The sequence below is a fragment of the Biomphalaria glabrata genome, chromosome 1, assembly GCF_947242115.1.
Source record: "Biomphalaria glabrata chromosome 1, xgBioGlab47.1, whole genome shotgun sequence".
Taxonomy (NCBI): domain Eukaryota; kingdom Metazoa; phylum Mollusca; class Gastropoda; family Planorbidae; genus Biomphalaria; species Biomphalaria glabrata.
This window is the reverse complement of record NC_074711.1, coordinates 86658729-86680552: the sequence shown is the minus strand read 5'-3', so window position 1 is coordinate 86680552 and position 21824 is coordinate 86658729. Positions and strand designations below refer to the sequence as shown.

General features: G+C 35.9%; 1 protein-coding gene across 2 annotated transcripts; it reads right to left on the bottom strand.

The window, feature by feature from the left end:
* Positions 1-376: 376 nt before the first annotated feature.
* On the bottom strand, positions 377-18513 carry LOC106054293 (biorientation of chromosomes in cell division protein 1-like 1). 2 transcript variants are annotated; one of them, XM_056018343.1, is made up of 16 exons: positions 18205-18513; positions 16454-16578; positions 15728-15794; positions 15045-15216; positions 13380-14508; positions 11256-11419; positions 9913-10074; positions 9645-9757; positions 8740-8905; positions 7083-7219; positions 6787-6966; positions 5637-5829; positions 5311-5440; positions 5032-5157; positions 4326-4940; positions 377-3365 (listed from the first exon to the last, which is right to left on the bottom strand). In XM_056018343.1, exons 1-16 carry the CDS (start codon positions 18340-18342, stop codon positions 1391-1393), a joined length of 5592 nt encoding a protein of 1863 aa, XP_055874318.1. In that variant the 5' UTR covers positions 18343-18513; the 3' UTR covers positions 377-1390. The 2 variants fall into 2 exon arrangements, with proteins under 2 accessions (XP_055874318.1, XP_013065554.2); XM_013210100.2 differs by having other exon boundaries at positions 9913-10077; positions 18205-18512.
* Between the last annotated feature and the right edge of the window lie 3311 nt (positions 18514-21824).

Below are 21824 nucleotides of genomic sequence, written 5' to 3'. Positions count from 1 at the left end.
AACTAAGATAAATTTAAATGATGAGGGCATGTTATTAAAAGATTTTAATGTCTTCATTTCTTTGGTTCTTCTAAGTGATTTGGTTTATTTCAGTTGTGTAGTGTTTTTTAAGGGATACTGAACAGATTATGTTAATTTGTGAATTAGTTCCCCACTTGTTCAAAGCAAAACTGTACTGTGAAATTCACAGGAGATTTGAATGTCAAGTACAGGCTTTGAAATGGTTTTGTTAAATGATCATGTTGTGAGGACTTGCTAAACATTTGTTGTGAAATACTTTCTTATTATTGGATGTCTATTTTTGCTAACATGTTGAAGAAAGTGTGAGGTCATTAATGTAAATAAATCTTTATACAAAGTCCAACAAATAAACAAAAACTTTGTTGTTTTTTTATTCACAAACAACATTGGAGTAGCCAGTCAGTAACAAAAAAAACAGTAACTTACAAATAACAAATATATGCTAACCAGAAGAATGAACTATACAAAAAGACCAATGATATTAAAATAGTGTCAAGAAATGTAGACCAAGTGTATAGGTGCAGACATTCAACAGAACTAGAGGAAAGCCGTAATGTAGAAAGATCCCTGATTTAATGACTGGGAAGCTCTGAATACAAACTTGTCATCTCTCATGTCTAACTTAGAAACACAACTGTTTACATCAATATATGTATTACACAGAAAGAAAAGAATCCATATCATGTAGTTTATCATATAAAACAAAAATCAACAAAAATCTTGTACAAATTTCTGTAAAAATAGTAAAAAAAACTAGGCAAAAATATTTGGTATAAGTGTTAATTTCTTCTTAGTGTCTTAAGTTATATAGTGTCTTGTAAACAAAACAGATTACAAGTTAATGATTTGTATTCAGAGCTACTCTCTGTTACACTGGCACATAACAGCATGTATTGTATACAACAATCTGATATTTTTAATAACTATTTAAAATAAAAATAGTTCTAAAGTATTGGACCCAAACTTATTTCTCTGTTGAAGAATCTTATGTAGTCTTAGGCAGACAAAATCCAGGATCCCCCCAATGACACATCCTTACACTCAAGTGAACAAGATAAATGTTGAACATTAGAAATGCATTTAAGTTTAGATGGTAGAGAAAGTTAAAGGGATTTTAGCAAAGACATTGACTTAAAGTTTGCCCCATAAGACAGTGTCTCCATCTAGTTTTGGACAAAGAATGTCAATGGCAGTAAAAGAAGGAAGCTCCCAACATTTGAATACTAAAAAACAAAACTGAATCCAACATAATAAATTTCATTGTAGTTTTTCCCCATACATAAATAGTTTAATAATTGACTAAAGCACGATTCATATCCAGGTTCTACTGTAAGCTGGAATTCCCAGCACATTCTGAATCTGTTGATTTCTATACACTTTCTGAAGCTTTTGGTTCATGTGTTCTATCCACACTTTCTGAATCTTCTGGTTCATGTACTTTAGCCACACTTTCTGAAGCTTCAGGTTCATGAACTTCATCCACACTTATTGAAGCTTCTGGTTCACATACCTCCCCCAAACTTTCTAAAGCTGTTGGTTCATGTGCTTCCTCACCAAGGGACTGTGAAAGAGAATGGTCAAAGTTTGTTTTTTGTATACACTCACCAATGAAAGTTCCCATTGCTTCATCAACATCTCCTTTGAGAGATTTTGAATCTGTTGCACCACTTGGGATCTCAGAAACATCATCTATAGTCAGCATCTCATCTCTTTGAATACCTGACTGCTCTTGAGTTTCTATGTCTGAAAGTTGAACTCTCGTTGGCAAAATGTCTTTGTCATTCACTACTGTTAAAGATTGCCTATTGTCTGTATTAGAATTAATAGAACTACATTCTACTACTGTAGTGTCAGAACCTTCTCTTCCCAAATCACTTTCTTCAACAGCCGTTTTAACTTTCTCTGGGATGCATTCTGAGGTACCTTGTGATGATGTCATGCGGCTATAATTTTCAGTTGCTAAAAGTAAAGGAGGCTCTGAGTGGGGCGGAGTTGAGCTTGAATGTTCAGAAACCTCTAAAAGTGGAATGACAATATCCTCTTTGGCAGGAGCAGAATCTTTAGGGCTTAAAGAAGGCTGGGGACTAGGTCCTTCACATTGTATTTCAGGCTGAGTATCAATAGCGGAGTCCGGGTTAGACATTTGGACACAAGAAGCTTTCTCTGTGACGGAGTTCTCAGCGCCACTGAATTCTGTTTCTTCTGTTATCTCTCCATCTTCTTCTGGTGATGAAGGCGGGGCCTCAGGTATTAAATGGTGGGATTCAGGTGGTGAATGTGAAGGTTCAGGTGGCATCTCAGGCAATGGTGGTGGCAATGGGGGATTGATGTCAAAGTTCTGGGGAGACGGCGGTAAAGGAGGTTGAAATCTATCAATGTCTTCTTGTTGAAGTGGGGGGTGGTGTGGTGAAAATCCTTCAAGGTCTTGTTCTGGATAGTCCGGCAATTCACCTGATGAAATTGAACTTCTTCCTGGGGACATTGGTGGCCGCTCAATGGAAAGATTGTCATCATCATCATTTTCAGCTTCCGACATTTTCTTGGGTGATTTCAATCTTGTAGGGGAATAAATTAATTCACTAGATGAAATAGATTCTTTGCCTGGCGACTGGCTGCAGCGTTGCTTTTTATTTACAGGGGACTTTGAAGATGAGCTTCCTGTAGAGGAATCACATTGAGAAGAACGCCTTCTTTTAACTTTGACCTTAGGAGGGGACAGCGGGGGTTGAGGCTCGTCATCTGGAAAGTAAGGCAGTTCATCTGATGAAATAGACTCATGGCCAGAAGACAGTAGACGCTCGAGTAACTGGGGTTCGGAGACAACTTTGGGCATTATTTCAGGCCCTTTGATTGGAGAAAAAGTATCTAGGCTTTTACTGGAGGAGAACTTCTGCCTGACATTTGACACTTCTTTATTTCTGCTGCTTCTCCGCCTCCTTCTTTTCTTCTTGCGTTTGGCCTTTTCACGAGAGGAGTGTGAAGACGAAGTGGATGAAAGAGAGCTGGAGCGAGAGTGTGAGCTAGACCTTGACCTTGACGACGAGTAGGATCCCACCGACCGAGATGAGGACGACGATGATGACGACACTGGCGAAGGTGGTGATACTGGTTTGTACAGTCCTGAGGAGCCCACCTCCGATAGAGGAGATCGCCTCTTTCTTGTGTTCACGCCTTCGATGGGATAGGGAGGAGGAACATCGTCCCTTAGTCTGACAGAACACCTGCTTTGGGAACTTGCCTCTGAATCAGCACCATCATAGCCCAAGGGAGACTTTGAATGAGATGTTAGGATTCCCTCGTGACTCACAGGATACCTTTGAACATTAGGTACATAGCTTGGAGGCCTAGAGGACAGACAAATACAACATTAATTGATGTAAATTTATTTGGTATGGAAACGTGTGTGAGTACTAATGACATTCATTGAAAATATAATGATTCAAAACTTAACTCCTCAACAGATATTTTATAAAGCACATTAATGGAAGTTAATACTATTACACACTTAATTGGTCATGCTTGACTGCACATTTAGGGTAGAAAATGTGTAAGGCAGTCAAAAAGGATAGCTGTTGGTCAGACCGAAACATTGAACTCATATTTTGTAAACAAAGTCTTGGCTCAGTATAGAAAAGCATTCCAAAGTTCAAAGGAAGCTTCAAAAATAACTTGTAAAGCAAAAAGGTAAAGTTCCCCTTTCAGACCTTGCGATCTATAGAGCAGATGATGTTAAGGTCATGTTCATGTGACCAGCATAACAACCAACCGCCTTTACTTGTCCCCAAACAAGCAGGGTGTAATGTGGTCATCAGAGCTGGGTGAACTCAGGGACGCCCTAAAAATCATGAAACTCAAAATCCCAATCTTCACAGAGATTTGAACCCAGGAAGGAGCCAAGGAACTGATAATAGTGAACAACACAACTCTCAAATAAAACAATGACAATCAAATGCTAAAAGTGTACTATCAGGTGAGAGAACGCAATGATCAAGCAGAGAATGAGGGGATTAGAACAGTTTAACCTTTAGAACAACACAACTCTCAAATAAAACAATGACAATCAAATGCTAAAAGTGTACTATCGGGTGAAAGAACGCAATGATCAAGCAGAGATTGAGGGCATTAGAACAGTTTAACCTTTAGAAACTCCTAGCATAACAGAATTACTAGTTAGATATCATCCCAGCAGCTTAAAATCAATTTTCAATTTAAAATATACAAATAAGAAACCATTATACTCAGATCAATTAGTTATCACAATAAAATGCCATGTAAATTAAGAAAACAAGAATTTCAAGGCTTACTCTGTTGAGGTCCAGGTGTAACCACCTCTATAAGAGCTGTGAGTTGCAGAGCCTCTGATGGGTCTTCTATCTACCACCTCTGGGAAGTAGCCGCGGCTTCCTCTTGCCCTTTTCTCAGCTTCACCAAAATCAACAAGTTCAATTGGTTTTCTGTGTGCGGCTCTTTCTTTCTCTTCCTCACTGTCTATCTTGTCATCCTCGGAGCTACTTTTAATCTCTCCCTCATCAGACGCATCATCCTCCTCTTTCTGCCCAGCCGCTGGCACAGCAAGGGGCGTCTCTGTAGAAGGCGGTGTTTCTTTCTTAACAGAACTCACGGGCTCGTCAGAATCCTCCTCCTCGCCATCTTCTTGTTCAGCCCCATCAGCATTGTTAACACAGATTTCTTCTAAGGGGGTCTCCTCCTCGTCAGATACAGGCTCAAGTTCAAGGTCAGCCATTATATCTACTGGCTCCTTAACACCTGCATCCTCTTCTGCAGCTGTGGCTGTGACCAAGTTGACCTTCTCTGCTTCTTGCTCTGATGACTGCGATACAGTCTGGGAGGACACTAATGAATGACTTTTCTGAGAAAATCTATCATCATCAGACTGACTGTCTGTGCCTGCGATCACCCTTCAATAGAAGAGAAAGTAAAAGATAAATTACCACAAGCTATAATTAAATAGTCAAAGTTACAATGAACTTTGTAGTACATTAATCTTACTTGCTCTCCAAAGGCACAGCGGGAGGTGAAGTGGCTCTTCTTCGATTTGTACGCGGCTTATAAAGATCATCCACTTCATACCTTTGGCTGCGACTATTCCGATTTTCTGTTAGCTCAGGTGATTTCCTAGAAAAAGAGAATGATGTTAATACAAAAACAAAATGTTGGTAGTGTTTAAAAGGTGCAACCTGTTCTGTTTTTTTACTATGACAGAAGTTGACTTAAAACTTCTCAGAAATGACATTGGTATTCATTGTGTTACCAGTGAATGAGGTCTACCTTTTATCTGTCACATCAATGGCAGTACTGTTGGATCTAGTAGGGGCTATGTTTTTAACTGAAGATTCCTGGCTAACTTCAGTCTCATCTAATTCCACGGAAGACTTGACATCTTTACTGGCATCCTCATCTAAACAAAAATATTTGAGCTAGTCTAGGATAACATTCAAGTTACCTTACAAATGTTGTAGATTAATGTCAGTAGAAGGGCAACAATACCATAGTAGTGAAGTTTAATGTGTGTTTTGAAGGCTAGTTGAATGGTGAGCTTTTTTTTTTTAAGGAATGTCAGTAATCTATAAGAAAAATAAAGAAAACCTATTTACCTATGTCTTCTCCTGAGTCCAAGTCTTCATCGGAGGAGACCTGCTCCATTTCAACTGCCATGTTCTGGTCTTCAGATGACATGGACTTGTCAGATATGTCACTGTATGGAGATGGGCACTGCAAAGTGAGATCCTCTGTCTTCTCTCCGTCTACCACATCCACTGTTTCACTGACAGTCTCCACTACGCACTCCTGTAGAACAATGGAAAACAAGCATCAGTCTATATTGTTTTATTATAGATTTCTGAACTGGGTAAAGTGCAGTCTTTGAGCTAGATCCAGTTCACCATCATGTTCCAGGAAAGTGCAGTCTTTGGGCTAGATCCAGTTCACCATCGTGTTTCAGGAAGCCTGCTCCCTTCTTATTTCATGTCTGGAACTAACCTTGAGATGGCATATGAACACTAGTAAAGTAGAGCTACTCTTTTCAGACCTTGCAATCTGTGTAGTCAGATGATGTAAAGCTCATCTGTTTTGGTTAATGAAGGTGTCATTTTAAGACCAATTTCCTTTATTTCCACAGGCACCCCCAATAGATTTGACTGGACTCAGTAGGGGGTATTCTAAAAATATCCTACTTTACAAATTCATGTCTCTACTGGGATTTGAACTCAAGAGTTGTGTTGTTGAGAAACATTTTTACATGCAAACTAAACTAAAACTAAAATGGCATTACTAAATTATACTGATTGTGATATTTTTATATAAGAAATGTTGTGCTTGAGAGGTAAAGTGCTTGGCTTCTGAACGAGAGGGTCCTGTGTTCGAATACTGTGAGGACTGGGATTTTTAATTTAGGGTGCCTCTGAATCTACCCAGCTCTAATGGGTATCTGACATTAGTTGGGAAAAAGTAAAGGCGGTTGGTCATTATGCTGGCCCCATGACACCCTCGTTAACCATGGGCCACAGAAACAGATGACCTTTACATCATCTGAGCTATAGATTGCATGGTCTGAAAGGAGAACTTTACTTCTTTTTTTCTCATATGTTATATGAGAAACAAGCCCTAGAAAGAAATGTTAGACAATAAAAAAAAAAGCTTAACGAGCCAAACTTGTAACATGTATACAATATTCTTCATTTGTTCCATGCAGCACTAATAAGTTCAAATATTTTTGGAGTAGAACTAAACTCTATGCAGACTGACCTGGTCTACTGTCATCTCAACTACTTCTAGACTTCCATCGAACGTAACAATGTCTGCGGGTGGATCAGTGTAGCTTTGATTTAAACTTTTACGTTCAGTGAAAATTGAAGTAAATTCTTCTGAGGCGTAGCGGCGATTGCGAGTTCTCCGCCTAGAAAGGGCAGCCTTTCTTTCCAATACCTAATGAAACAAAAATTATTTGAAATAAAGTGTAAACCTTGAAACAAAATAGATTTATGAGTTGCCAACTTTGATAAAACTAATTAACTTAACAAATGCAATATTACAAAATTAACCTTTTGTTGGTGCAATTGTTCTTTGAGTTCTGCTTTCTTTCTTCGCTTTTTGGGGGAGCTTTTGTTGGGAGACTCTTGATCAGTCACAGAGGTCACAGACACAGAGGTCAAACTAGAAGGATCTTCTACTTTTGAAACTGGAAATTTAAAAAAAAATACATTCCAAATACATTGTATAACATAATCTACTGTCACACTTTGCTGTATTGAACTTTATGGGATATATCCAAGATTTAAAAGACCTAAGGTGATAGCAGTTCTCTTTTAGAAATTCTAAAGACTACATGTGACCATTTTTTAAATATTACTTTAATGAACAGTATATATATTTTTTTTTTAAAAGGATCTAAGCACTGCAAAAAAAAATATCAAATAACAGTGGCTTAATGTTAGTTTTACATTAATAAATCTCATATCAATCAAATGTCCACTGTTACTGTGCTGCATGGAACAATGTAAAGCTACATGTGTTAAACCCTTTCTACTTTGTATCTTGTATTAAATAAGCCACAAGGTTTGACTAGACTGGTACAAACTAAGGAAGTACTTTTTGTTCAATGCCAACCGCATACCACCCTCAAGGAGCAGAGACTTCCACGAGGTCAAACCTCAAGCTCAACTGGATCACGGACATGATTTTATTTTTTTTAACTTGAATAATAAACATGAACCAGGCATGTATAAAGGTAGGTCTAGGCTTGTGAAAGCCTAATTTTGATTGAAATTTTAGTTGATTTAGACTTTGGTTAGGCCAATTATAGAATATATGCATCCTCCGTTTGGGACCCCTCAACTCAAGGATGGCTGCCTGGTCGTGCGGTTTGCGCGCTGGACTGTCGTTCAGATTTATCGATGGTCCAGGGTTCAAACCCTGCCCGCTCCCATCCCCCGTCGTCCTGCGGGAGGTTTGGACTAGGAAGTAATTATCTTCAACTCTGAAGGAACATCCGAATTGTGTAAAACAACAAACAAAACATTAAGAAACTGGAACAGACACAAAATAGAGCAGTGAGATTCATAACAAACGAATATTCACATTTGACTAGAGTAACACCTTTAGTAAAATCACTAAATTTAGAAAGCCTTCAGGACAGAAGACTCAAAAGTAAAGTAGCAATTATACATAAAACACTGAACCATAATCTTCAAATAAAAAAACAAAATTTAATAAAATACTCTGAAAGACACAAAGATAAAGGCACATTCCTCGTCCCATATGCTAGGACAAATTTGTACAAATACTCCTTCTTCCCTAGTGCTATTAGAGCGTGGAATGGGTTGCCTGAGCTAGCCAGGAAAACCAGTGACTTGGCAGAATTTAAGTCATTGGTGAATATGCATGACTAAATGCATGACGCGTAGGACGTAATCATCTTCTTTTTTTGAAGTAACGTCTGTATTTTATAAGATAAGATAGGAGTCAGGATTTTATTAAGAATAATGTTTTTATTTTAAATGAAAAGAACAGAGATGGAGTGACCAATTGATAAAGACAGTAAGAAAAGGGGAGGGTTGGTCCTCAGGAGCTGAGGCTTACAGGGAAAGAGTTCAGTGGCTAAGTGGTGGTAGGGTTAAGTCAGGACTTGACAAACATACTAAATAATTAGAATTTTAACAAGGTTTGACTGAACGAAGAAATAGAAACTATGTCAGTTACCATCATCAGTGATTGCCTCGATTTGAGTTTCATCCTTCTTGTCTTCTTCAAGTTTCTTCTTTTCTTCTTTAAGTCTGGCTTTTTCATCTTCTCTTTCTTTTCTCTTGGATTCCATTTCAGCTCTTCGCTGTTGTCGTTTCAGATACCGCTCTTCTTTTTCTTTGGCCTGGAGAAAAGAATTATTACGACACATAAATTAAAACTAGTAAATTACTAGAATGTATGGTTAACATGGATAACCTAATTAAAAAGATATGACATTCATGCTACTTTTAATAAAACATTGGCAGAGACATATCAGCAGCCAAAATTCAAAGAGAAACTAATGGAACGATTGTAGATGTCAGAGATTAGAGATGAGCAGTTCAGGATCATTTTCTGACAACTTTTTCTAAAACGCATGTGTATCAATACTGGAAGGAGGCATTTTATTATAGATTATATTTTATTATAAAATGTTATAGACTTTACTGGGAATTTGACGAGATTATAATTAGACTATTTTAGACGGACCTAGGAATTATGGGAATTAACTAAATAAGGAATTATGGGATGGATTTTAACTGTAGCAGACATTAGTAGGAACGATCAACAACGGCTCACTCCTCTTAGTTAATGGCGAGACCTTCTTTTTGTAGTAACTGTCGACATTTGGACTGTGCCCCTTCATTTTCTGGATTAAACACTATTGTTAAGTATCTATCGTTTTCCTTAAGTATATTCTACAAGTTGTTATATGTTGTTGGTTGAACGGACTCCATCTAGACCTAAATCTACATCTCAGACATCGGTAATCTTGTTCTACTAAACAACCCACAACAACATACAAAGGATTAGAGAATATGAGCTTTTCCAATTAGATCCATGTTAAGTGCATGCAAACAAAACAAGTTTCCAGGACTTACGATTCTGGCCTTTCTTTCCTCCCTTGTTTCTTCCTCTTCACTATCACTGTACCTATAGGAAAGAGACACCAGCTTGCGAGGCCTTGCCATTTCGTTGCTGCCTTTTAGTTTCACTGGTGGGACGAAAATTATTTTTTTATCAAATACATTAACTTGAAACTTTTCTCGTTTGGAAAAAAAAAAAAAAAAAGTAAAAATTCAAAATAAATGCTGCCCCATTCTTTCGTCAACCTTTAAACACATTTTCTGAATGAAGAAAATAGCTAACCTTCTGTTTCTGGTGAAAGAAGCTTTGCTTCAGTGTCTTTAGCTTGAACTAATTCTTTAGTTTCTTTAGAGTCTGGGACAGCAGCGGTAGTAATGACCTCAGCAGGTTTCTCATCTTTTGGCTCTGCTATGTCAGCATTTATTTGTGAGTTATCTTCCTTGTCTTCTGTTTCAATGTAATAGCATGTGAGGAAATGTATAGACATTATCTAGTTGACTAATGGAAAGTACAAATTAAGCCCATCCCTCAAAAGATTGTAGCACTCCAGGAGCAGAGACTTACACGAGGTCAAACCTCAGGCTCAATAACAAATAGATCTTGATCAACAAAGGTATTCAGAGCTGAGAGAAATCAACGCCACTATGTCAAACTGGGATTAAAACTCAGAATAGAAAAAAAAACATTTTACACTGTTTACCATTCTGCCCCCACAGCATTCAAATTTATTTAAAACTCTGTTCCTGCCATAGATTACCCATTGATATCTTGCCTACAAAATATCCACTACATAAAACAATGTAAGATGGTGCAGAAATATTCATTATACAAAATTTCCTTTTAGAAAGATCAAGTATCAAAAACAATTGAATTCTAAATACTGATTTTAAAAAATATTCAGGCACTCCCAACTTCACATCTTCATATGTAAAAAATTTCCAGGCAATGCTTCCTAGCCTCATCGTGGTGCTTGGATTGAAACGGTCGTTAGAGGAGATGATTAGGCTAATAAGGAAGCAAAAAATGAAACCCCTGTACTGGCAGGGATGAAAGAAAGCCCCAACATAAATGTCACTATCCAAACATCATTCCACAAGGGGCAATTTTTTATGGCAGACAACTGCACGGTGTGCTCGGCCTTTGGCCTCCCTTCTAGACTAACAATAAAAAAAGCAACTATTAAAAATTTAAGACAATAAGGGGGAATAACTTGAACACAGTAACCACTCAGCTAGTGGAGTGACTATGAACTTGGAAGATTGTGTAGTTATCTACTGTTTCTATAGTCTCGTCCTATTTTTCATATTGTGTTCACTAAGACTCAGATGACGACGTATAAAGGGGACTAATTCAGCTTACACTATCACTTCAGTCAAGTACAAATGCTTACAAATAATTAATTACCAATAATTAATTAACTAATTGGTTTATTCTTTTTATTGATTATTGTGTTGTCAGGTAAAAGAAATAAGTGTGCAAAATTACCGCTTGATTAGAGTTTGGGTGTGGGAGAAATAATGTGTACAAACTTTTTACCAGAGTAAGTTGTTACAAATTGTGTAGAAATTGAGAAACACACCTCTAAAGTATTAAATTAAGCACAAAATTTGGTGAACACTGATTACCCTGATTAAGATTCTCCTCTGTTGCTTCTGAAGGTTTGTCTTCCTCTTCCTCACTCAGACTCTCACTGCTAGACGTGTCGAAGGATGAAATGTCACTGGTGTGAATAGAACTAACAGTCACGTCGGAGAGGCCGTCCTTGTCCACGTCCCATGCAAAATTGTATCTGAAAAAAAAACATTGTCGGGGAAAATTTGAATTAGGTAAAACAAATACCTAAGTAAACATAACACAGAAATAATGAACAAATAAAATTTGATATTCAATCACAGAACAAATGAACAAATACAAATTCACATATTTCAAAGTAACAGAACAAATGAACAAATTAAAGTTTGAGCACTGGTAAATAAATGCAAATTTACATTTTTTAAAAAAACATGAATTCCAATAAAAGGTAACTCAGAAAATAAAAAAGGACTTTCATTTCATTTGTAATTTCTAAAACGAGAAAATGGACAGGCCATTAAGTTGATTACCTGTTGTCTTTCGATGATAATGAAGAATTGGACAATTTTCTTTATTTATCAGGCTATCACATTTCAACAATTATGTATAAATAATGTAATTTAAAACTAAGCATTTCATCACCCCGAAATTATTTGTTTCTCTACAATAAATATTAAAATAGGTTTAAGCTGGATATTACAATTTACACTGTTACGTTTCTTAATTAGATTGGATGTGACTTTGCATCAAACTTGTTTTTTAAAAACATGAAAGTAATAAATTAATTGAAACAAAATGTATTGTTATGCATTTTTAATGATAAATTTATATATCTGTATATATATGTAATTATTATTAGTAGTATTATTTATTATGTATGTAATGTGTTTTTTTTATTGATTTATAAACAAAATTATGAAAACAAAAGCAAAATTAAATAGAAAAAAACAACTATTGGGTTAACTTTAAAATTGAATCATTTATTTTGTTTAAAAGACATAAATAATCGATGGAAAAACTTTGCACCCATGATCATACACAAAAAACATTGAGCGAATCCCTGAAACTGTACATCATTTAGCAAAGTCAATTACATGAAAATAAACAAATACAGAAATACATCTTCGATAAGACAACTTTGTGAGTCACTGTAAGATACATTTTGTTAAGATTTCAAATCAGTAAGGTAATTCTGAACATTTTTCATTTTTTCAAAACCTGCGGAATAAATACTAAAACACACTTCTTTAAAAAGATTCATGCTGAATCTGACTCGTTTCATAATGAAGAAGAAAAAAAGGAGAAAAAATTATTTGAAATCCTTCACTAGTCTTCTAAAAAGTTTAAGAAACTCTTATCACATAAATACATTGTCTAAGGACAGATCTAATGGACATATGAACAGAAACGTCACCCGAGTTATGTTGAAACAGATCTTTTGACCTTCTTTTTGTTTTATTCAAATGGGTGTATTTGGGATATTTTATAGTATCGATAAGCCAAAATTCCTTAAGAGAAATTGTAAAATCCATCACCAGAGACATACTTATGCAAACATATCTTGAGTCGCAAATTCAAACGAAAGAGACAAATATAACTTGAAACCAAAATGGCAGTAAAGAAAAATGAACGGAAGAATAATGCTGTCTTAGATTTTGATTGTCAATTAAAAAAAGATTAAAATCGAACGACAAAAATACACAAAAAAAAAAAAAAAAAAAAAAAAAAAAGCAAAATAAGGGAATTTAAAATTGTTGCCAGGCCACTCAAGCATCCGGCGTTGAAATGTAAATATTTTCTTTTAACAGGCTTAAAGTAAAAACAAATGTTATTTCTCACGCCAGCTCCCCATTAACATGATGACTGTAAAAAGAAATAAAGCTCTAGTCTAATGGAGTTTGTTGATTACATTAAAATCTACATAAGTGTAATTTACGCTTGCATCATAAATCTTTTTATATTACTTCATTAACAAAATATTTAACCCTAATAACTTTAAATTAATCTATATACTGCTATCTGAACAAACAATATAACGATATTGCAAAAAGAAATAATATTCAAAAAATAAATTAGAAAAAAAATATTACTTTAAAGTTTTTAGGACTCCTATTTTTTTGTTAAAAAATTAAAGTGAAGTGTCTTTAATGAAATAAATACTAATGATAAGAACTAACCTTTTTCCTGGTTGGATGGTAGGTGGTTGTTCTTCATCCTCTTTGTCCGAGTCCTCAGAGAGTACAATGCCCTGTTTATGTCTGTCTTCTGCTTCTGATTCATCTATAAGCATATTAAAAGCTTCTTCATCGTCCGAGACATCCTCAGCAGCTTGAAACACATCCATTAAATTGTGTTTTGGTGGCAAGGGATCCTCCTCAGCTTTCACGGCTTCCTTCTTTTTGGCCGCAGCTTCTTCTTTGTCTCGTTCTGCTTTCAAACGTTCATATTCCTTCATCCGCTCTTTACGTTTGGCTGCTCTGATTTCATGTTTGGAGAGGGGCACCCCTGACTCAGCCATCATGGCCTCCGCCAAAACCCGAGGAGAAAACATAGTTGCTAGATCTGCCCCCCCAGGTGTGCCCTGAGCATTGCTTACAGTCTTAGTGATGAACGCGGCAGCCGTTTTAAAAACAGCTATTTTCTCTGGCGTCAATTCATCTTTGGACACTTTAGATAACGTGTGAGAAATTAGAGCAGGTATGTTTGGAGTGGTAGGGACATTCGGACGAACAAGAGGGGAAACGGGTGGTGCCATTGGAGCCCCTGGAGGAATCAACGGGGCCATAACTGGTACAGTACCCGGAGGTGGTGGCACGGATCCAGGTGGAGGCGGGCGAATTATCGGTCCAACAGGAACTGGGTGAATGCCAGGAGGAGCAACTGGGCTTGACTGGGTAGAAAGTCCAGGAACACCAGGAGATGAACCAATACTTGAATTTGCGTTCATCAAGGGAGAGCCTTGAAGTCCTGGTGGTGGTTTGCTAAAATCTGGCGTAGACTGTGCTGGTCTTGGTGATGTGTTGAAAGCAGGATCGGGCATTGCTGGTGGAAACGGTGGTATCATTGGCTGCCCCGGTATCATTGGATTCATGGTTTGATTAAAGCCTTCCATACCAGGTAACCCTGGACCCCAGGGACCCATAAATGAGAAAGGCTGCATCATTCCACCAAAGCCCATATTGTAAGGTACACCTGAGCCTGGACCCATACCAGGCCCTGGACCACCCAGAAAATTTGAGTTGCCAGGAGACCATGACATATCATTAGGAGTTGGAAGAATGCCAGATCCAGATGAAAAAGACTCATCTAAAAGTGAAAGAAAAAAAAAAAGGTATTGCTAATTTAATTTCAACTAAAAGCTAATTAAAAACAAAACAGTGCCATTTAATATAGTCTTTTACAGTTTCTTTTTTTGCAAATAAACAGAAGCCCTTTTACATGTGTTGATATGTATTATTTTTACACTGGTCAATAACTAATTAAAGTTCACTTATATTTCTTTAATCACCTTATAAATTTGAAGAATATTTTTATGTATTTCAAAATGTAAAAATTACAATTTTTAAACCTTTTATTTCCTAGTTTAGACATACTAGTGTACTCATTCCTTCCAAATGGATGTCTGCCTGGTCAAATGGTAACTGCTTCAGACTCAAGTTCGAACCCTAACTGCTGTCATACCCTGCCATCATGCAGATGTTGGGCTAAGACATAGTAATCTTAATTTCCAAAGGAACGTTCTAAGCGTATCAAATAAATGTAGGAATGGAATGGGAAGCTCAACAGAACTGTGCATGAATGTGGCTAATAAAACAAAAAATAGCAGTTGAACCTAGCCATACCATTTTTCATATTCTGGTTCATCATGTCCTGCATGTGCTGCTGGTGTAGTTGCTGATTCTGAAGCATGAGACGCTGTTTTTCTTGCTTTCGTCTCTGTTGCTCTTCTTGCCTAGATTTGAGATCAATGCCCAAGTGCTCACACACTGCCTCATCGATTCTTGGCTTTATACCCTAATACAAAAGGTTGACATTTTAATTATTGACTACCTGAATAAAAACATTTGAAAAATTCTTGTTAACCAGAAATGAAATGAAAGAAAACAAAATTATGAAAATATTTTACAAAAATTTTTTTAAAAAGTTGTTGTTTTTTTTTAAAGACAATTCCTCCTTTATACAGCTGACCAACCTTTGTAAGAGCGATTAATCTGCACGTAAGTAATGAATGATAGATTAAAAAAAAAAAAATGAACATTGAACTCCAGACCAAATTTAATTTATAGATTATTATGTTTTGAAAAACATAATGATCAAACCAGAGTTTTAGCAGTGCAGACAATTAGCTAATAATTCTGTTCTTAACGATATACATATGTATAAGCTGTACAATTTCTAGGAAAATCATCAGAGCCATTTTTGAGATCAACGTCCACCCACCAATGAAGAGTTTGTGAGCTATAAAGAGGAATTGTAAAAAAAAAAAAGGATAGCCTTAAAGTAAACATGTCCTAGCAGTACAGACCAATAAAATCTTGGGATTGACAACTTGCTCAATTATTCTATCAACACCAATACTCATGATTCCTGAGCTGAGAAAAGAAATGTACAACAATACAATGAACATTCCCTTATAAGACAAAATGTCAATACTATTATATTTTAATGACTCTTTAAATTGTAATAGACTTATAACTTATATAGACCAAGAATCAATAGGTTGCACTTAGTTAATACAAGTTTTCAATGGTATGAAATGGTTGGTCATGAATTTTAGGAATCTTTGTTTTCTCTTTACTTTTGATAAAAAACCTTCCTTAGAACCCCATCTAAGTTTGAGTTCTAGTAAAAAAAAATAAAAAAATATTTACAACAGAAATTTTTCAAAACCTAGAGCGTAAGTTACTCTGCTAGACACTACAAAAAAATACAAAAAAAAACTCATATTTTAAATTTTATTGTTCCTTGCAGGTCAGATTTTGATAGTAAAAGCCCATAGTTTTCAATGTTAATTAAAAAAAAATTATTGTTCATTGTTGTATATAGTTTTCAGATTTGTAATCTATGTTTTAAAATTATAATTAAGGTTTCTGATTTCAATTAAACAATAGAATTTGGGGGGATTTAAGAGTAAATGTGACATAAACAGAATCTTTTGATACTTTTTGTGACAGCATGACTTTGTTACCAATACCTAGATATCTATATTATATATATATCTATTCATATGCAATAATTACTCTACACATACTTATTTAACTGACGTCTCAAAGTTTCCCGCAATTGATTCTTATTAACATTCGAAGTCCATTTTTGGCCATTTAGAAATCTTTCAACAAATTTTTCCACTCGCTGAATCAAATTATGATAAGCAGGCTGAAAATGAGTTTGAAAAATAATTGTCATTAGTCAATGAAAAAAATACTTCTACCTAGAAAAAGGATGGAAAAAGAAAAACACTGTTTCACCATACATTATGACTTTATTACTTCATAGTCTCTCTCTCAGCTGTCTTCAAGTCAAGAGGAAATAAGATTGAGCTCATCCTTGACCTTGAAGAAAGAACTTGAAAGCTGCCTAGTTTTAAAGTTGATTGAGGGGGGGGGGGGGTGATGTGTTCAAACCCATTCAATGAGAGACTTTAAAGGATATCAGCAGGGTGGGGTTGTGGAACTAGCAAATAATTGAAAGAAGATAATGACAGAGAACGGTGCTGCAAAGAGTCAAATATTTCACTTCTGCCAGTTTATGTAAATAAAGTTGAACTGGGAACCTGCAGGAAAACTGAATAAAATCTAAAGCCACAGGCTGGCTGTCCAGGGAAAAATAGTCCTGTGACATTACTTGTTATGTTGCAGGTGGTCCCACCAATATATTGTTCTATCTAAGGAGAGGTAACTAAATGTGAAACAGGGAGATAACTGTATTTGAACTAAGAGGAGTGAAGTGAAGGGAAATAATAATCTTATCTATAATTGATGTATCCTCCAAGAACTTGGCAAGGTGCAATATTTAAATCCAAACCTAGGATATTGTCAAACAGACCTAGAATCTTGACTAAAACAAGACTAAAGAGAACCTTAAAATTTATATATATCAATATTATTAGAATCAGTAACATTGATAACAAATATTTATAATCTAGTTAGATCTAGAAAATAATGTAGATCTGGTCTAGAATCTGGTTGGAAAGTAATCAAAATTGCACCTAGGCTAAAGCATATTTTTACAATTTATTATTGAATATATATAATGCTGAAATGTTGAATAGTTCAATAGGAAAATACAACATAATAACAAATCTAAATAAAAGACAATTCATAAATATACATCTCAATAGGATAATCTAGATAGAATCTAATTATTATTATTATAGATCAAATATTATTAAATACATTTAAATATAACTTAATTCTTAAAAAGACAAGTTAATTATATTTATAACTTATATAGACTAGAGTTTAGATCTATATTATATATATAATTATATGGATCTAGATTAGAATATAAGTATATTCTTATATATAGTAAATATATAGACATAGTGTCACATAGATAACATCTAAATTCTACTAGCTACTCAACTCTATGAGTCTATTTATATTTATATTACAGTATACTTAATTAACTTAATAGTATACTAGTATACTATTTACTAGAGTAACTCAATAACTTAGTAACTAGGCCTACTACTTTTACTAACTAGTCTACTAATTAATTTAATACTAGACTATCTAAAATTCTAATCTAGACTCTACCTTAAATTAAATTAAAATCTAGATTCTAGACTAGATTTATTGAAATCTAGACTCTAGATCTAGAGAGTAGTAGAGTCTAGAGACACTAGTGAATGACTAGAGTTAGAGTGTCACTAGAGTAGTAGAGTGTAGACATTTCTAAATACTAGTATTGTTGTATTTTTGTAGAATAGATCTAGATCAATTATTGAAATGGATCCAATCAATAAATATAATAACTATAATAATATATTTAAGTCATTACTTTTGTATCAACATCAGCCAAGCACTCTTTTCTAAATTGATCAAAAAGACCCTGTGATTTCACTTTGTTTATAACCTCCTCTATGGCTTCTGAGTCTTTATTGCCATCTTCATCGTGCTGCAAATTTTCTTGCTCCATGATTTGATTAAAACCTAGTAGTAGATCAAAACAATTTGACCACTTTGCTAATGTAGTGTCATTTTAAAATTTTCTAATTGATGTTCATATGAATTAAAGGTATTAGAATAAAAAGGCTGTCAATTTTTCCATGGAAGTCGCCATTTTAACTAAAGGATTTGATCTTTGGGTCATTCCATTCAGTAGCGTAGGGGTGTACAACTGTACATGTATGCACACAACAAAAGTATAAGAATCGTCTATTTATGACGTCAGTTTATGTTTACATAAGTGTAGTAATGTACTAAATATGCATGTATATCATGGGCGTAGCCAGGGGGGGGTTCTTGGGGTTCAAACCCCCCCCGAAATGAAATCCCCCCCGCGCGGGGGGGGGGGGATTAAGTGACTGATTTTTGCTTTCATTTGTTTATTTTAGGTGAGATTTTAATACTAAATCATCACTTACCACAGCACAGCCGAGGCAGTTTTTTAGTTAAAAACCCTCTACCAGGGGGTTTTGAGTTTAAATCCCCCTACCAGGGGGTTTTGAGATTTTAAAAACCCCTATCAGGGGGTTTTGAGATACAAATCCCTCTACCAGGGGGCTTTGAGTTTAAAACCCCTACAGGGGGTTTTGAATTTTAAACCCCCTACCAGAGGTTTTTGCAGTTAAATCCCCCTCTTCTATAAAACAAAACAAAAAAAAATGCAAACAAAAATCCCCAAATTCCAACAACACAGTTGAGGAAGATTTTGATTTTAAAACCCCATCCAAAATTTACGATAACCCCATCTTCAATATGAAAAAAAGCAAATTATACACTCAAAATTCTATGAGCGTAGCCAAAGGGGTTTTGAGTTTAACCCCCCTCCCCCTTCCAGTTGGTGTTTGAAGCTAAAAAGTACCTCTTCAATATAAAACAAAGCAAATTACACACTATAAAATGTATGAGCGTAGCCAAAGGGGTTTTGAGTTTAAATCCCCCTCCTCCAGATGGCTTTTTTTTTAAAGTTTAAAACCCCTCCAGATGGTTTTGAGTTTAAAATTCCCCTACAGAGCGTTTAGAGTTGAAAACCTCTCTCTTCAATATTATTTTAAAGCAAACTACAGTCACCAAATTCTATGATCGTAGCTAAATGGGGTTTTGAATTAAAAACAAAACAAAAAAAAAACCCAGAGATTTTTTAGTTTAAAACCCCTCAACAGATGATTTGACGAAAAAACTTTCCTTTTCGATATAAAATCTAAAGCGAAATACAGGCATGTAATTCCAAGAGCGTAGTCAAGAAAGGTTACAAATTTCTACCAGTGGCTTGGGCTCCATTAATTAAGTGTGAATAGTCTTCTGCCGAAATTGAAAATCATTAAATGTGTCTCAACAAAGATGGCTAAGACAGATTTTAGGAGTCAGTCATAGAGATCGGGTCTAAATCAAAGAAATAATATGCCAAACTGGGAGTCGAATCCTTAGTAACGTTGTGACAAAGCGTCGCATGAGGTTTTGCGGGACATGTTTTCCGACAAAATGAATTACGCAAAATAAGAGTTGCGTAACAGCTTGCCGGAAAATGCGCCGAACGGCGCGAGAGGGTCTAAGTCAGTAAGAATAGCACATTAGGTTTTTGAAATAAAACTTTTTAATAGCAAGATAATGCACTGTAGATACCTCAGAATATGCATTTTGTTGGCTTTCAATACCAGAAATAGTGCTCCCCCAGACCCCCTTGCTAGCAAGGGCGGGGAGTCTACAATAAACAATAAAAGTCTTCCGAAAGGGTCAGAATGTAATAAAGATTAATTATGTACACACACACACATATATTTATATATATATAATTTTTTTTCGCGGGTGGGGGGGGGGGGAGGAGGTCGGGGTCGGGGGGGGGGATTACCCCCCGCCAAACCCTCCCCGAAAAAAAATCCTGGCTACGCCCATGATGTATATATAGACTAACCATGTCCTATACAGTTATTATAATATACTTTCCCTATAGGTAACAGAAGCTATAGATTAGGGCCCACCACGCAAATAGTTCCAGAGACATTTTCAATTATTTTGAAGAAATAAGAGTAAATTTATATTGATTACAATGGACCCCATATTTGGAGGCGTAGCTGGGAATTTTCCATCGTTTGTGGGCCCAGGGGGGGGGGTTGACCTTCTTGGGGGCCCATGTATTTTGCGTAATATTTATTTTTTTAGTGTAAAAAAAAACACCCATTCGCCCCCCCCCCCCCTCAAGTGCATGGGGCCCGGGGGGATTTTCGAATTCCCCCTCCTCCTTCCACCCTAACTACGCCACTGCCCATATATCTCAAATTGCTTAGGGCCTTATAAGGTCCGATTTTGCAATCTCAAATATGTATATTTTTAAAACAACTCTTGTATGTATAATTAACTAATTTCTTACAAATAAATCGCTTTAAAAAACAACAACAAATTAACTGTTTGGAAGAGTAGGCCAAAAATTATATAAATTATTTGTAGCCGGTATATTGGCCTAGTCATTTATGTTGTTTCATTTTAGTAAAACGGCATACTTTTTCTTCATGTTGAAGGGTTCAGATGACCAATATCTGAGATGAACTGCGCAGTGGTTTCTAGATCACTCGGGCAGTTGTCCATATAGTTTCTCTTCCATAAAGGTGTTTTGGGACCAGTGTCTTGTTCGGGCCTCTTGATGTGGGATGCAGTCAAGAAGGACGTGGTGACGGCATTCTCTTGTGACACAACGCATGGGCAACTTTCACTCACTCACTAGTCCCAAATTTCAGCTTGCGAAATGTATATAGGCCTACATACAGTGCTTTTTTGTGACGGTACGTACCGGTACGGCGTAACGTAGCTTTTTCGATGTGGGGAAAAAAATCTTGTAGGCCCTATCTTAACGTTTATTACTAATTTATTAGTTGATAAAAGTTAGGCAATCCATCACTGAGTACCGGTACCTATTTTTTTTTTACAAAAAAAGCACTATAGGCATATATATATATATATATATATATATATATATATATATATATATATATATATATATATATATATATATTGACATCGGTTTGGCTTCTTACTTAAATTGTCTCTACATTTTAAGCCCATTTGACAGCATTTAGAGTTACAGAGTTAGAGAGAGAGAGAGAGAGAGAGAAGACTCGGATATTTTAGAAAGCGTGCTAAGATTCTCAGTTGTAGGCCCTATGTAGACGTGTCGGCCACACGAGCTCACGTCAATAGACAACAACGCACATCTGCGTGGCCTTGACCTGCAAAGGTTATGAACTGCCTAGACTGCCATCGGATGCTTTTGAAACTAAACCCTTAAAGTGCTGAGCTGTTTTACAGTGAAGGCATACAAAAATGAAATTACAATGTTCATGTTTAGAGGCTAAACTACCACACGCATTGTAAGGGTTAAGGAATAATATAATACTAGTCTCTGGCGGCGTAGCATACGTCGCTATTTTGCTGGGCCGACCTTAGGCCACTGCAACCTATGCG

Excerpts from the sequence above, each read along its gene's own strand:
- LOC106054293 (XM_013210100.2), bottom strand. The coding sequence starts at position 18,342 with ATGGAGCAAGAAAATTTGCAGCACGATGAAGATGGCAATAAAGACTCA. Across the intron at positions 11,420-13,379 it reads ACCATCCAACCAGGAAAAAG|ATACAATTTTGCATGGGACG; the intron begins GTTAGTTCTTAT and ends TTTTTTTTTCAG. Across the intron at positions 5,830-6,786 it reads TTGAGATGACAGTAGACCAG|GAGTGCGTAGTGGAGACTGT; the intron begins GTCAGTCTGCAT and ends ATTGTTCTACAG.